The 13,907-nt window shown below is 39.7% G+C and overlaps 2 protein-coding genes across 10 annotated transcripts in view; one reads left to right on the top strand and one right to left on the bottom strand.

The window, feature by feature from the left end:
• LOC110356609 (collagen alpha-4(VI) chain-like) overlaps positions 1-11,589 on the bottom strand; it is a 68,098-nt gene extending 56,509 nt beyond the window's left edge. For 3 of the 6 annotated variants that reach the window (XM_065051659.1, XM_065051658.1, XM_065051660.1), the window contains exons 1-2: positions 11,443-11,585; positions 540-601 (exon numbers count right to left, since the gene is read on the bottom strand). The gene's annotated coding sequence lies outside the window, so the exon portion shown is untranslated. Of the gene's footprint in view, positions 1-539; positions 602-11,421 lie in introns of all 6 variants that reach the window. The other 3 variants (XM_065051657.1, XM_065051655.1, XM_065051656.1) reach the window with 2 other exon arrangements.
• Positions 11,590-11,774: 185 nt separating this feature from the next.
• Positions 11,775-13,907, top strand: part of CAPN7 (calpain 7) — a 34,243-nt gene continuing 32,110 nt past the window's right edge. For 2 of the 4 annotated variants that reach the window (XM_065051663.1, XM_005510687.3), the window contains exon 1: positions 11,777-12,016. In XM_065051663.1, coding sequence (XP_064907735.1) covers positions 11,779-12,016 — 238 coding nt within the window. In that variant the 5' untranslated portion in view covers positions 11,777-11,778. Of the gene's footprint in view, positions 12,017-13,907 lie in introns of all 4 variants that reach the window. The other 2 variants (XM_065051664.1, XM_065051662.1) reach the window with 2 other exon arrangements.

Genomic DNA, 13,907 nt, shown 5'->3' with positions numbered 1-13,907 from the left:
CTGAAAATAAGCAGAGATGTGAACAGATTAAAGAAGTAAAAATTTTGTTACTAACTTCTACATCTGCCTTGGAGGGCATCTTTTGCCCACGTACACATACTATGTATGGTGCAAACGCATATAAAGACAGGGGCTGTCAAGTCTGTCACAATTGCTTTGTTTTAAACATCACAACCTTAACATGAATTTTAAAGTGTCACCAAGAACATCATTAAGCTCATCTAATAAACTCCACATGGTATAGCTTCTACTATAGTTTTGTCTCATTAATTCTATTTATGAAATAAATAAAATCTTGGATAAATTAAAGGATAATGGGAAAAAAAAAAATCTTCCTTTTCCTGTAAATTAGAAGATACCGGTCTGTCAGAGGTGGAGAGGCAGGCCTATAATGCATTCACTAAATGCCAGTTTCCTACGAAACAATGAAAACACTGACAGAGATTTGAACTGGGAACACTACAGTGAGATGTAAAGTTTTCTAAAATAAACCTGACATCAGATTCCAAAAAAAGGTTGCTGTAAGGCAAGCTTCTCACCTGAAAGGGTGATGATGTTTATTTTCATCAGCTTGATGCATCACCATTTACACTCCATTGTCCTAAAAGAGAAATACAGGTTCATTAGCTATCCTTTTCATTTCAAAGGCACATCACACCTATCACTGGCTGTAGCAGCCATTGCAGCACAGCTTCTATTGCATTGTGCCTTTTATTGAACAACTGACTTCAGGTATCAAATACTGCAATGCTTTGCTACTCTCTCCTGTACCTGGGGGGCCCACTGGTTAGTGTATGGGACTGACACTGCTGAATGCTTGCCCTTCCCGATGGATCACGCCAACTGTATCCACCTACAGAATACTTGGAAAAGTTTCTGGACCACTATGGTCCTGTGTCACATTCATCACACGACAGTACAGGGGTGATGGCTTAATCATGTACAGATAAGAAATCCTCACTCCTTAGGAAAATCATATTTGATACATCAGCAAGGGAAGGTGAAAATTCTTCATAAAAACACACTGAACTCATTTATCCCCCCAAACAAAGCTAATACAAAATAATGACTGTTGCAAGGCACTTACATCTCTTTGCACATCAGCTTACGTCACATGTCAAGAATGCTAATTTTAAATTAAAGAATGGATGAGGAGAAGTAAATTATAAGAAACTAGGCAGGGCAGACTCCCACCCTTTCTAACACAGACAAGCTACCACGCCAACAGTCTGATGGCTTAAGTGGCTACCTGTTTCAAGTAGAAGACAAAAGACAGTCTCTTAGTTTCAGAGGACTGAAGCCACCATATGAATATCATTAGAGGGAACTTTAAATCTGCTTTGCAGAAGCCAGCAAAAGGTGAACTAATACTCTGTATTAATAAAGCAAACATATTTTTACAAAACAACTTATTAAAATGTTCAGTCACAACCAAGTCCTAGGGCTAAACCCATTCCAGTCTAACAAATCACTGTATCTGTATACCCTTCCATAAGTAAGGAATAAAGACTGACCTTGCATTTAATTAAGTCAAAGCACAATACTGTTTTCTGGGTCAAAAGAAAACTGCTATATAATTTATTTTCTTATGATGAAGAACAAAGCTTTTAACTACATCTCTCGGGAGCCTGGTTTCTTTTTGCATACATTGATGGAAACATTAAGGTACTTCACAGACAGAAGCAAAATGAGGAGGGGAGAACCAACAGGCAGGCTTACTTTGTTGTTAGGTTTGAGCCCAATCCAATTTTTGTGTGATTATTTGTGAAGGGATCAAACTCCGGCTTATTCTGAAAACTCAACTGCCCTTACCTGCGCACTACCATACCGCCCTTGCATCATTACATTTTCACTCCAGCTAATTAAATCTTCACTGTGTCTTTAGGATCTTGATCTGAATGCACATGCACTGTCTAGAACATGCATTGAGCTAATAAACTAAATTTCCATTTGATTAATTTTGTGTCCTACTACATATATTGAAAAGTCTGAGTATTTCAGAACAGGAAATATAAAAAGTAAAACCTCTACAACTTTAACAGTGAAAAAGTTTTCTAAAATTTATGGGTATACATTCTGTACGATCTATAAACTCTTGGCTTTTGACATAGGTAACTACTGAAGTCAAACCTTGCAAAGAAAATCCTCAAAGACACCCCCACCTTTTACAGAAATATGAATTCCTCCTCTGGCAATCACTACTTTTCATACAAAAGAAAGGAAATTAGAACATCTGGCAAAATGACCTCTGCAATGTTCCTAAAAATAGTTTACTGAGCTCTCTTATATAAACTGGAATACTTCCCTCTTGATTGGTACATAAATATAAGATCAAGTTAATAAAACATTCACAACTACACACCCTTACTTTTTTCATTTCCCTTCAGTGTTTCATAACCTGTATCATCTTCACCTAAACATTTATTTTCCTTGCTTTTTACTTCTGTTCTTGTGACACAGTCTGGTTTTGAAATTTTGATGTATTCAAGAGCCTAAGTTCATTGAAGGTTGTCTTATGAGGAAGAAAGAAGCAGTAATGTTTGCACAGTTGCCTCTAATTACAAGAGAACTTGACTGGACAACTCAGACGTTTTAAGCCCTTGTATTCTTCTTCCTGCTCTTTTTTTTCTCTCGTGCAATCAAATCCCCATGTCCTCATTGAAGTACTAATAACAGTGATTACGGAGACCAGCAATAACTCACCAGATTCATCCAAGCACAGAGCAAGGTAAAAGGTCTAAATGAAAGGTATAGAAAGACCTCTGAGTATAAAATGACTATTTGGTCTAGCAGGAAAAAAGGCAACTGAGTAATGATATGACAGATGTTTATAAGGCAGCTTGGAGACAATGTCTCTTCAAAGAAAGGACGGGACAACAACTGAAGCTAGATGGTGACAGATTCACAGCAAGCAAAACTGGAGGCTATGTATTGGGTGCTTATGTTATGGAACTCTTTGCAACAGGATGTTGTGAATGCCAAGCCTTCAGATAAGCACAAAGGAAGAGCTGACAAATCAAAGATAAAATATACCACAGGTCATTAAATATGAGGATCAGGGACTCTTAGAGCTAAAAGGTGACATCCTTAAGTATTTACCACATTTCTGCTGTGTTCTTGTATTCTTCTTTCTCTAGCTGCATTTGTTTGTCAGAGACAGGATAGCAGCTTAGAGGTACATTTTGTCATATCAACTGTTGCCATTCACACTTTCACAGCGAGTTATCCAAATGCTAATACTGCCATAGAAAGATAAGCAAGCCACCCTATGGATGAAGTACAGCCCTGTTGTAGCATTCTATTTATTGCCCCTGAAAAGCAAAACATTATGCCTGTTAGAGAACAACACTATTTTTTACCAAATGACACTCATACTTGCCTAAGGACAAGAGCTCTTCAAGCAGCACATCTCTCACACAGACTTCCCAGGAGGAGAGAAAAATAATTTGAAAAATTTTTGCTAAACCAAGGATCTGACAAATTCATGATAATAGAGAACACAAGGATTCCTCTCAGAACTCAGGTTAAAGAAGATCATTGCAGAGAGCCTAAAGTTAAGTTCTAACAGTAGGATCCACTTTAAAAACGCACAGGCACAAGTTGCTTGTAGAACAGAGCAGAAACAAAGTGTTCTTTCCTGCAAAGAACGCTGGGGATTTTATCCTAAACAATTATAACTTCCAGTCTGCTCCAGTTCCAGCTCTGAACTGCTCCTTTGTCTGTTTCTAGGCAGCAAAACAGACAAAGAAATGTTCATCTACCAATACTGCTAGAGGTCCCAGTTCTGGTTTCCAGATCACATTCATTGCCAACTTCCTTGCTTGCAGTACTTAAAAAAATAAAAAATACTGCAAGAATTGTCTTAGTTCTGAGGGACATTTTTATCATCATCCTTTCATTCAGTCTTGTGAGGTAGACATTATTTAACTGAGAACCAAATTAATATCCCATTGGCTTTAAAGTTACAATTTTCAGTGCGTAAGTAAAAAAATAAGACAGGTGGAAAGGTTATAAGATGACAGCCAGACCAGAAGCGACATTCTCAGGTAATGTTTTTCAGTCCTTAATTCCTTCCAATTGTACTCACTCATTATATTTTGGTGGTTCAGAGCAAACACACTGTAACAATGAGGATAAAACCCACTACACAGTAGATTCTATTCAGTGTTATTTTATCACACAGTTAAATACTGCACAGTTGTCACATAGGACTAAAGTGAGCCTCTGACTACTTACAGAATGAAAAAATAGGTGGCTTTTCACTTGAAAAACTGACCAGATTTTTTGGCATGCTTGCTTTATCAATAGCTGTAGAGTTATAGCTAGGTTAAGGCATTCAAATAGAGTATACACATATATATAAATATATATATATATATAATATTTATTTTTTTTCCTGGCTGTAGAAATGCTTATATACACGAACAACTTAATCCTAGTGAAATTTTCAAGGACAAAGTAAAAGTTTAGAATATGCAACTATCCACCTTTGCATACACATCTGTGCCCTCAGGACTTCAGTGTCATTATTTTTTTCTGTTCCACTCCTATGTAGTGCAAATGGCATTATATTAGCAGACATTGTGAGACCTGCCTGCTGCCTGTCTACTTACCAGCATACAATAGTGTGTCTGGCCTCCTGCAAAAACACGGACTCAAATAAATCATGTAACTTGCTCATACTTAAAAATGGAAATACTCTATAGTAAAAAAAGCAATGTATTTATGCACACAGGGAAAGACTTAGGAAAGCTGAAAATGTAGGCTTAATATTTACTCCAAATTATAACAAATTACTTCTCAGCATCAATTCATGAAGGCAAACTTTCTCAGTAGAGCAACAATTACCAAGATATGTCAAAAATGGTCTTGGAGCAATTCCTACACATCCTCCCATTACAGTTATTCTGAGCAGTTCTTCCTTATTCTCTGGTATACTTTTACTTATTCCTTTTCACTTAAACTTTACAGCATGAGGACACAAAAATGTTTTTACCAAAAAGGTCAAAATTAATTAAGTTGAATGTCATCAGTACAGTAATGAAGTTCATTCATGAAGGAAAAAGATCTTCAACCATCCAATGTCTTGCTCACTCTGGAAGACAGTAATGAAGAGTGTGGATGTTTGATGAAATCCTGCAAGAATTCACTTTATTAAGAAGCAACCTTTTAATTAAAGCAAAAAATTGTTTCTTAATTAGAGTAAGTATGTCATGCAAAACAATCAGGATGTTTACAAGACAATGTTTATGGATCAACTTTATCATCAGCATCGGTAGGAGGAAAAGCTACCCAGTCTTCTACCAAACCTGCTTACTTGTGATCCACAGAGACCATTACTGTGATCCCAAGGATTTCCCAAGAAAAATCCCCAGAGTCCACTCAGCTGACCTTTTAAATTAAATCAAAATGTCATGAATTTTTTTCAAACCTTCCACACTGATGGGCATTTCTATGCCTAAATGAAAAGTTGAAATTCAACCCATTTTGATATACCTGCAAGCTATCAGGAGTGTTAAACATGCTATCAAATCAGAGAGAGCAATCAAAGCTTGAGTGCTATGTGGGATTGGTCTCTTCCTAAAAGGGTATGATACCAGTCTTTCAGCTGATGTATATAAAACAGACCAATGAATTCCACCTACCCAAATTCCACAGAGCACTGTGATTGTGTATATGTGTATATGTGTATATATGTATATGTGCATAAATAGCACATGAAGATCTTAGTTAATGGAATAGCTCATGGTGTCATTGGTGCTTTCCACTAAAACTCATTTAATATAAAGTTTTATTTCATTATTAAGCTTCTTTTCCCAGACACCACAGTCAGAAGAAAGAATCTGTAGATGTAATTCCCAAAAGAAGCATACTTACTAACAAGGAAGGTGAGGAATATTGTTTCTACCAACACACATTACTCACTTTTCTTCCCTCTTTCCACGGTTAGGATCACAGTCATATCACCATGACCATTTGCTTCCAAACAGATGCCACAAATTACCAAAAAGTTGAGAATCAGTGTTTTAACTGTGTAAGGAGGAATTCTTTACTTTTACAGAATCAATAGTACTTTTTGTAACAAACTAATTTAAGAAATTTTAGTGGACTGCAATAATCTCTGCCAAAAGAGTGTTATTTAATTAAAAAATATAAACCTACAGTAATGTCATTCTGTATTTCATACTGCTATTTCTCTAGTCTTCAGGGTGCAGGGGGACCCAGCATTATTGGCCAGTCTGGATACTGGATGTTTGCAAAAAAATCAAATCTAAATCTCTTTGACTGAGTCCAGAAAACTTCAAAACCAAAATGAACCAAAGTACCTTCAGCCACACTTGTAACTAAATCAGAGCCAAACTAAGAATGTATTTGTTCAATTTCTGGCCTTTTAACTATGCAAAAACTTCTGTCTTCAATCCAACAGTAGATGGACATCTAGTGGTGTAATATAATGGATTACTTTTTTCAAGTAGCTTCATATATTCAAAGCCCTATCAACAGAAGTACTTTCTAGCATATTAATAATTAAAATACCATATATGCACTAAAAGGCTTTATTTTCAGCTGTGCTTTACCTCCCTTCTTAATTTCATAAAAATACCATCAGTAGAAATGAGGGATCTGGGCTCAGATTCAGAAGTCTTCAACAAAGGAAAGTTTCATTTTGTAATGAAAGGAGTTTAGTATGATCAATAGCTAAAGTGTTCAGCCCTGAAAATACAATAGTTAAGTACCTGATGTAACAATAAATTGGTGGTACTTAGCATACAAATAGGTCGAGATCAGACAGTCTAAGAAAACATTTTATGAATTAGAGAATGTATACATAAAAAGTCAAATCACCTGTTAAAACAGATTTGCTCTTTAACAGCCGAACAAAAGCAGGCCCAGAAACATAGATATAAGGAACTGGTCCTACATAGCTAACAAAATTATAGGCAACATTTAATTAAATTATTGTGGAAACCATTTAACAATTGTGTATACAGATTCAACAGCTTAGTGATGAAACAGGTATTCATTTTCATCAGTGTTCTGAATGAACAGCAGTCATTGTTTAGTGAGCTATTTTGCCTTCCTTAACTTCTTGTCACTTCTGTGCATGTCTCTAATGCCTGCCCAGGTCTTTAACATATCAACCACTCTATGTCTAAAATAACTTTACCTGGTTCTTACTGTACTGAACAAAGCTGGATAACACAAATCTGTAATCTTTTACAGTAGAAGATATTATTCAACATATTTAATATGACTAAAATAATAAAAATGACATGAAAGGAGGGGGTCCAATATAATGATTAATTTTATTATTTATTTTACAGTAGTAACAACTATCATAGTCTTGCTGTACTTAGAACTGTAAAAATAGAAGGAACCTATAGTCTCACTAGACATAAACCAGTACAGTCCACAGAAGCTATGAGGTAACACCGTCCTGGCTATAAAACAGGCTCAGCATATAAACAGTATCTTGTGTAGAAGGTTTTGAAATCACCTTGTGAAAGCAAAGCACTAGGGAAAGGATAATCTCTTACATTGTTCATAAGAGACTGGGAATTTGGAAGGCAGTTCAATACAGAGGGAATTAAAGGTTCTCATACAGTGCCCTTCTTTAACAAGGAGATGAAGGAAAATGTAATCATCGGTAAAATATATGGGATACCAGTTCTTAAAATGGCAATGGGGGCAGTCTCTGCAGAACTTGAACACAGCATACCCAAGTTTTGTTTCTGAACAAAGCAGTCAACTACTATAAAAACTCAGAAGTTATCTGAATATGGCAGAAAAGAAAAGAGGTGTGCCACTGTACAAATAGTCTGGTTTGTGAAAGTCTACTACGGAAAGTTGTGCAAGGTTCTCATATCACTGTGTATGTAATAAAAAGCCTGTGAAATTAAATGCTGTTAAATCACAGGGGAGAAAACACAACATTAAGTACATCATGGCAGATGCAAAACTATCCTTTCTTGGGAAAGATGAGTCATTCTGGAGAGTTCTCAGAACATCACACAATGCTCAGGAGTGGTTAAAGGGAAAAAAACAGTGTTAGGAGTCATTATGAAAGAAACAGAATAAAACAGTACACCAGGATACAAAGTTAATGATAAAATTCTAATACTGCACACCATTCTGATCACCTGATCTCCAAGAAAACACAGGGGAGAAAGAAAAGAACCTCAAGGATAAATGAAAGGTATTGCAAGGATTCTGCTCAGAGATTAAATGTACAAAGAAAGAAATAACTGAAGAAAGAGATAGCAAAAAAGAACACAAATTTATGGGCAACATAAGAGATGCATGAGGTGTAATCATAATTTCTCATAAGCAGGGGAGAGGAGGCAAAAAAATTAACTGAGCAACAGGAGGGGTTGATTCAGTGGTTGTTGTTGGTTTTGTTTTGGTGGTGGTGATGGGAGGTTTGTTTGTTTTTTCAAAAAGGGAGATGTCCCATATAACAAGTTTAAACTACAGAGCACATTCCCACCAAATGTTTTATATGTCAATATCAAAATGTGCTAAAGCAACAATTAGGCTAATTCACTGAAAATAAGTCCAGCAAGAGGCAACAGAAGCAATGATGCAAGTTCAATCCACAGGCTACAGGAAGTTGAGACAAAATACTATACTGAATTTGCCCTATTCTTGTCCTCTTTCCACAAGCAACAAAGGGGATACAGCACTAGAGTAGCCTGTGTTCTGACTCAGTATTGCCACAACACACAGAGGGCAACTAACCATGGAGGAATTCAAACACAGACACTTGGTAGCAATACACATGGAAGACCAAATTACATCGAAGTTTTGGGTCTTTGTTTTTTAATGCCTAGGAGCATTAAAAGCTATGGCTGTAGTCAAATGAAAACAGGTAAGGAAATACACACAACTTAGGTAAGAACCATCACCAACATGCAAACGTCTACTCCTACAGCATATATATATATGGAAGAACAAAGCGAAAAAGAGGCAGAGAGGCAAGAATCAAAATCAAGAGGCAGGAGGAGGAGCTGGGAAACAGTAAATTATAGCATTATGGGAGACAAAAGGAAAAAAGGGATGAAAACATCTCAAAGAGGAAGGACAAATGACAAAGAGCTGATTCTGCCTAATTAGCAGCAAAGTAGTATGAAAGAGAAGCAGAGACCTGAGTTTCTTCATCTGATACTGCCTCTGCAAAAAGGCAAGAGCTGGAGGGAACAAGATAAAGACTGAAGCAACAAAGCTCCTGCCCATCATCATCAGCCCTAATAATGTTTGTGAATTTCCTATTACTGCCTTCAGCACAAATAACAACATCATGTTATATTTAACAACCTTAATGACTGAAGTAATTTTCTGCACAGTGTCTTGGAAGATGAGAATTAACCATAGATACAAAAATTTAAATGCCTGGGATACTTCAACATGGAAAGAACTGACACTTCTTCAGCTAGAGACAAAAGGAATACATTTTAATATCTGGCTCCAAAACTAAAATGCTACTACAAACAAAAAGCAAAAAATGATACATATGAAGTCTAAGCCATAGTCAAGAACTCACTAACTTACTCTTCATTTAAAAGCTTGTAGAATTTTACAGCAGATTCATGAGAAACAGAAACACCTAAGTATCATCAGAAGAGAGCCAATCACTAGTGACCACTAATTAGTGAAAAATTAATTATCCCAAGTGACATTTCTGAAGCTCAGCTGGCTAGAAGAGATGTTAGTTTGTGTTACAGAAGTGGTTTTGACATGAAGATTTCAATAAAGAATTATATTGTTTTGTCATTTGTCCAGTTCAGTCTCCTTTTCATTATGCATGTCACTCTGGATACTTCAGAGTTGCATGTGATCAGTAAATGGTTTAGTCTGAGGCCATGATTCACCAATTAATTTTAGGCTATACAATTTATGCCACTAAGTCTGAATATCAAATGGAAGCAGACCTTGACTGAAATTCCATGTTCATCTTCACAGTATCATTAACGGAACGTTGAACTAGTGTAGCTTTATAAAAAAAATCCTGTAGTGTAATCTGGATCTTTCCTGGGCTCATATAAATAGCATAAAACATACTTCAAAAAACAAACAGAATCAACCAGCCTTATCAGTAGCACAACCAAAATCAAAGCTATGAAGATAACAAAAACTTCCCCCTACATGACAGATCACAAAGGCCAAGTCACCTTTTACACAGAATATTACTGCATTTTATATTAATTCAGTCTATAAAGCACAAAAGAGATAAGGAAGAAGACAGAACAGGAACACTAACTCTGTACATGAGAAAATCAAAGAGGGAAGTCTGTACATTTTAGTATTTCAGTACCTAGCACTCCTGCATTTATTTGTACCTCTTCCTAAATCTACCATCGGAAAACAAGTTGAAGAGTCACACACTCATACAAGTGAGTTTCGGAATAAGTTGTCAGGCAGTATTTTTACATCTCGTGAAAACAATGTCTTGCAATAAGCTGTGCTTTCAGCCTGAAATAAAAGCCAGAAGGAACCTCAAAAGATCTCCTGGTTCAATGTTCCATGGCAAAAAGAACATAGAAGGGATTTTTCTAGTCTCCAGTCCAATACAATCTTAAAAACCTCCAGCAACAGTGACTACCCATCCCCAGGGATGCTATTTCAATAAATGGATGCTCTTACTACATTTATTTTTCTTATATCAAGATGAAACCTCACCTGGTGTTATCTTGGACCAATTGCCCCTTGCCTTCTCCTTGTGGAGAGACCCCACCCCTCCAATTAAGTAGACATAGCTGGACCAGTTTTCACACTAAAAAGCCATTCATGAATTCACAGACACAACACTTCTAGGGCTGATCCCTGAAGACACTGCTTCCAGAAGGCTACAGACAAGGCCTCCCAGCCCAGCTCAGCCTCAGGAATTCATCCTGCAGCACAAGCTGGGGAGAAGAGAAAGCAGCAGCTATAATGCTAACAAGAAATTAAGCACTAGCAGCCATCTCCCTATGAGAGCAGTTTGCCCCTAACCTGCACCTAAGGAAAGAACAAAAAAAACCTCCTGAACATCCTCAATAGGTTACCTAAGTTACAAAATTACCAACCTAAAGCACACCAGAAGCGTGGTGGTTTTGTTTGTTTCATGAAGGGGCAGTGCAATACACCTTTTCTATTTGCTTTCTGCTTTACAGTTGTATGACACACAGATATGCACTGAAAATGCTCTCTTGAAGGTAAAACAACCCCAAACCTATACTCATACGAACAACGGCTAGAGCACCTGCATCTATGGCTTAGGACTCTGAAGAAGGTTCAAACACCTCTATTAAAAACTGAGACAAAACCAACCAAACAAAACCCCAGAACCAACCAACCAACACAAAAACACAGCAAAACCCCAAAAGCCCCACGCGACTTTATTTTAGAATACAACAGTAACAATACCCTTGGGTTTTCCCCTACCCGCTGAGCTGCTCAGCTCACCTCTCCCGCGCCTCACAATCGCGACAGAGGCGGGCTGAGGGTGGGTAACGACCGTCCGCGCGCCCGGTCTTCAACCGCCACAGGCAGGCACGCGCCACCTCCCCTCACCGCCAAGCGCACGCGCACCCGTCAAACGCAAGAACCCCGCCCGCTCCCGAGCATGCGCAATACAACCCTCACGCCTGCCCAGCATGAGACATCCTCCTGCACCGTCAAAAAAAAATGCGCGCATGCGCGCTGGGCCACAGCGTCCCCGGGCGGGGCGGGCCGGGCGCGGGTGTCGGGGCAGCCGCTGCCAGGTCAGGGGGGGCGTGGCCAGGGGAGAGGGCGGCTGGCATGGGGGCGGGGCCGGCGGCCGGGTCAGGGAGGCGGCGGAAGCAGCCGGGCGGGCGTGGAGCCGGCGGCGGTGGGGTGGGCTCGGCTCGGCGGGGTGCGGCTGCCGGTGGCGGCACCACCTCAGCGGGAACCAGCCATGGACGCCGCCACGCTGGAGCTGGACGCGGTGAAGTTCGCGCAGCTGGCGGTGCAGCGGGACCAGAGCGGGCGCTACCAGGAAGCGGTCTTCTACTACAAGGTATGGGGGGGGTGCCGGTGCATCTCGGTTCCCTCAGGGCGCTGGTGTCCCCTTTCCCCTAGCCGTCCTTTGGCTCTTGAGCTATCGGTAGGTTTGCGCTCCTCCTCGCAGCCCCCCGAGGGCTGGGGGAGGGAGGGATGGCCCTGCCTCTCCCCGGCGGCCCGGCCCGGCCTCGCCTCACCGGCGGAGGGAGGTGCGCTGAGGGAAGCGCTGCCCCCGCTGCTCCCCGCCTCCACCGGTGTGTTCCGCAGACGGAGCGCTGCTCGGCCTTGGGGAAGCCGTGGCGGTTCCAGCCGAGAAGAGAGCGGAAGGCCGGGCGTGTGCGTAGAAAGTTTGTCTGCCTCCGGAGGAGCAGCGTCCTTCAGGGCAGGTTGCGAAATGTATTTTTCCTGCGTGTTATTTTTAGGTGGGAAGGAGCGCCGCCCGTGCGCTGCTGTGTGCTGACGGGCTCGGGGGCAGCGCTGCAGCTGCGGTACTTAAAAAGTGGGTACGGGCGTTCTTCTTCCAGCTGCTGGAGTCGCAGCCCCTTTGGGGCTTCTCGGGAGTCATCAGATCGTTTTGGTTGGAAAAGACCTGTAAGATCATGGAGTTCAGCTGTTAACCTAGCACCGCCAAGTCCACCTCTAAACCATGTGTCTAAAAACTTTATATACATGTCTTTTAAACACCCCCAGGGATGGTGACTCAACCACTTCCCTGGGCAGTCTGTTCCAATGCCTGACAACGCTTTCAATGAAAAAATTTTTCCTCATATCCAATCTAATCCTCCCCTGGAGCAACTTGAGGCCATGTCCTCGTGTCCTGTCACTTGGGAGAAGAGGCTGACACCCACCTTGCTACAGCCTCCTTTCAGGGAAGCTTCATTGTAACCTAACAGTGTCTCTGCCCTTCTGGTTCTTCACTTTGATTCCTGGCCTCTCCTCTAGTCCTGCCAGGCCTGAAAGCCTATTCCAATTTATGTTAGAGATGTAAGCGCTGGGCATTTTGGAGAACTGCAAGTGGGCATACTGAAGCTCTTAAGTGTGCAATGGGAAGCAACTCAGGTGTATAATAAATCATCAAATAAGTAGAGAAGTACATGGTGAAATACAAGATGCTCAGCAATAAGATAGCTTCAAATCACAAGCTACCAGTGACATGTTTTTAACCATATATTAATATTCTTTCTGTTAGTGATCTGATTTTATTATTTTGGTACAGCTTCATGTTGGTGGAACCAGGGGTGTGATGAGGTTGATTCAATGTCTTGCTCAGTATTTACATACTTGCTACTGGTATTTATTAGCTTCAGCGCAACCATTATGCATTTTTTCTGACTGTTTAAGTTGTCTTATTTTGTTGACTTTATATTTTACAAGGTTACATTAAAGTTCTTTATCCCACTGGCTTTACTGCTCACCCGTGAGAAGGGATTCCTTTGAAGCCTGTGTTTATCCTTGTTGTAGTAATCATTCCACATATTGCATTATCCTGCCAAAGTAATTCTGTTCCATTAACTTGCCAACAGCTCTGTAGTTGGCCTTTTACTTCATGAGTACGAGATGTCTTTGAAATATATAAAAAGCATAGTGTTATTATCATGGTGGTCTATGCATGTAAATGTGAAAGAACAGGAAGAGGAGTATCTTTTTTTATGTAGTTGCTAATGTAGGGTGAACTAAGTTTATATATGTAAAGTATATATATATGCAAAAATTATAGTTACCCATAATAATGCTGATAAGCCCTGTGCTTATCAGCAACAGCATGCACACATGGTCTGGTAGCTGTGTGCAGTACTACTTTATTACACTACATTTTTCAGTATATCTGGAAGAAATTATCAAATGCTCTTCTGAAGAAAACCATCTTTTTGTGCAAATAATCACTCTTGTGTGCTTTTGTACAGTGT

Source organism: Columba livia, chromosome 2, assembly GCF_036013475.1.
Source record: "Columba livia isolate bColLiv1 breed racing homer chromosome 2, bColLiv1.pat.W.v2, whole genome shotgun sequence".
Taxonomy (NCBI): Eukaryota; Metazoa; Chordata; class Aves; order Columbiformes; family Columbidae; genus Columba; species Columba livia.
The sequence above is the reverse complement of the archived record's forward strand: the minus strand, read 5'-3'. Positions and strand labels throughout refer to the sequence as shown.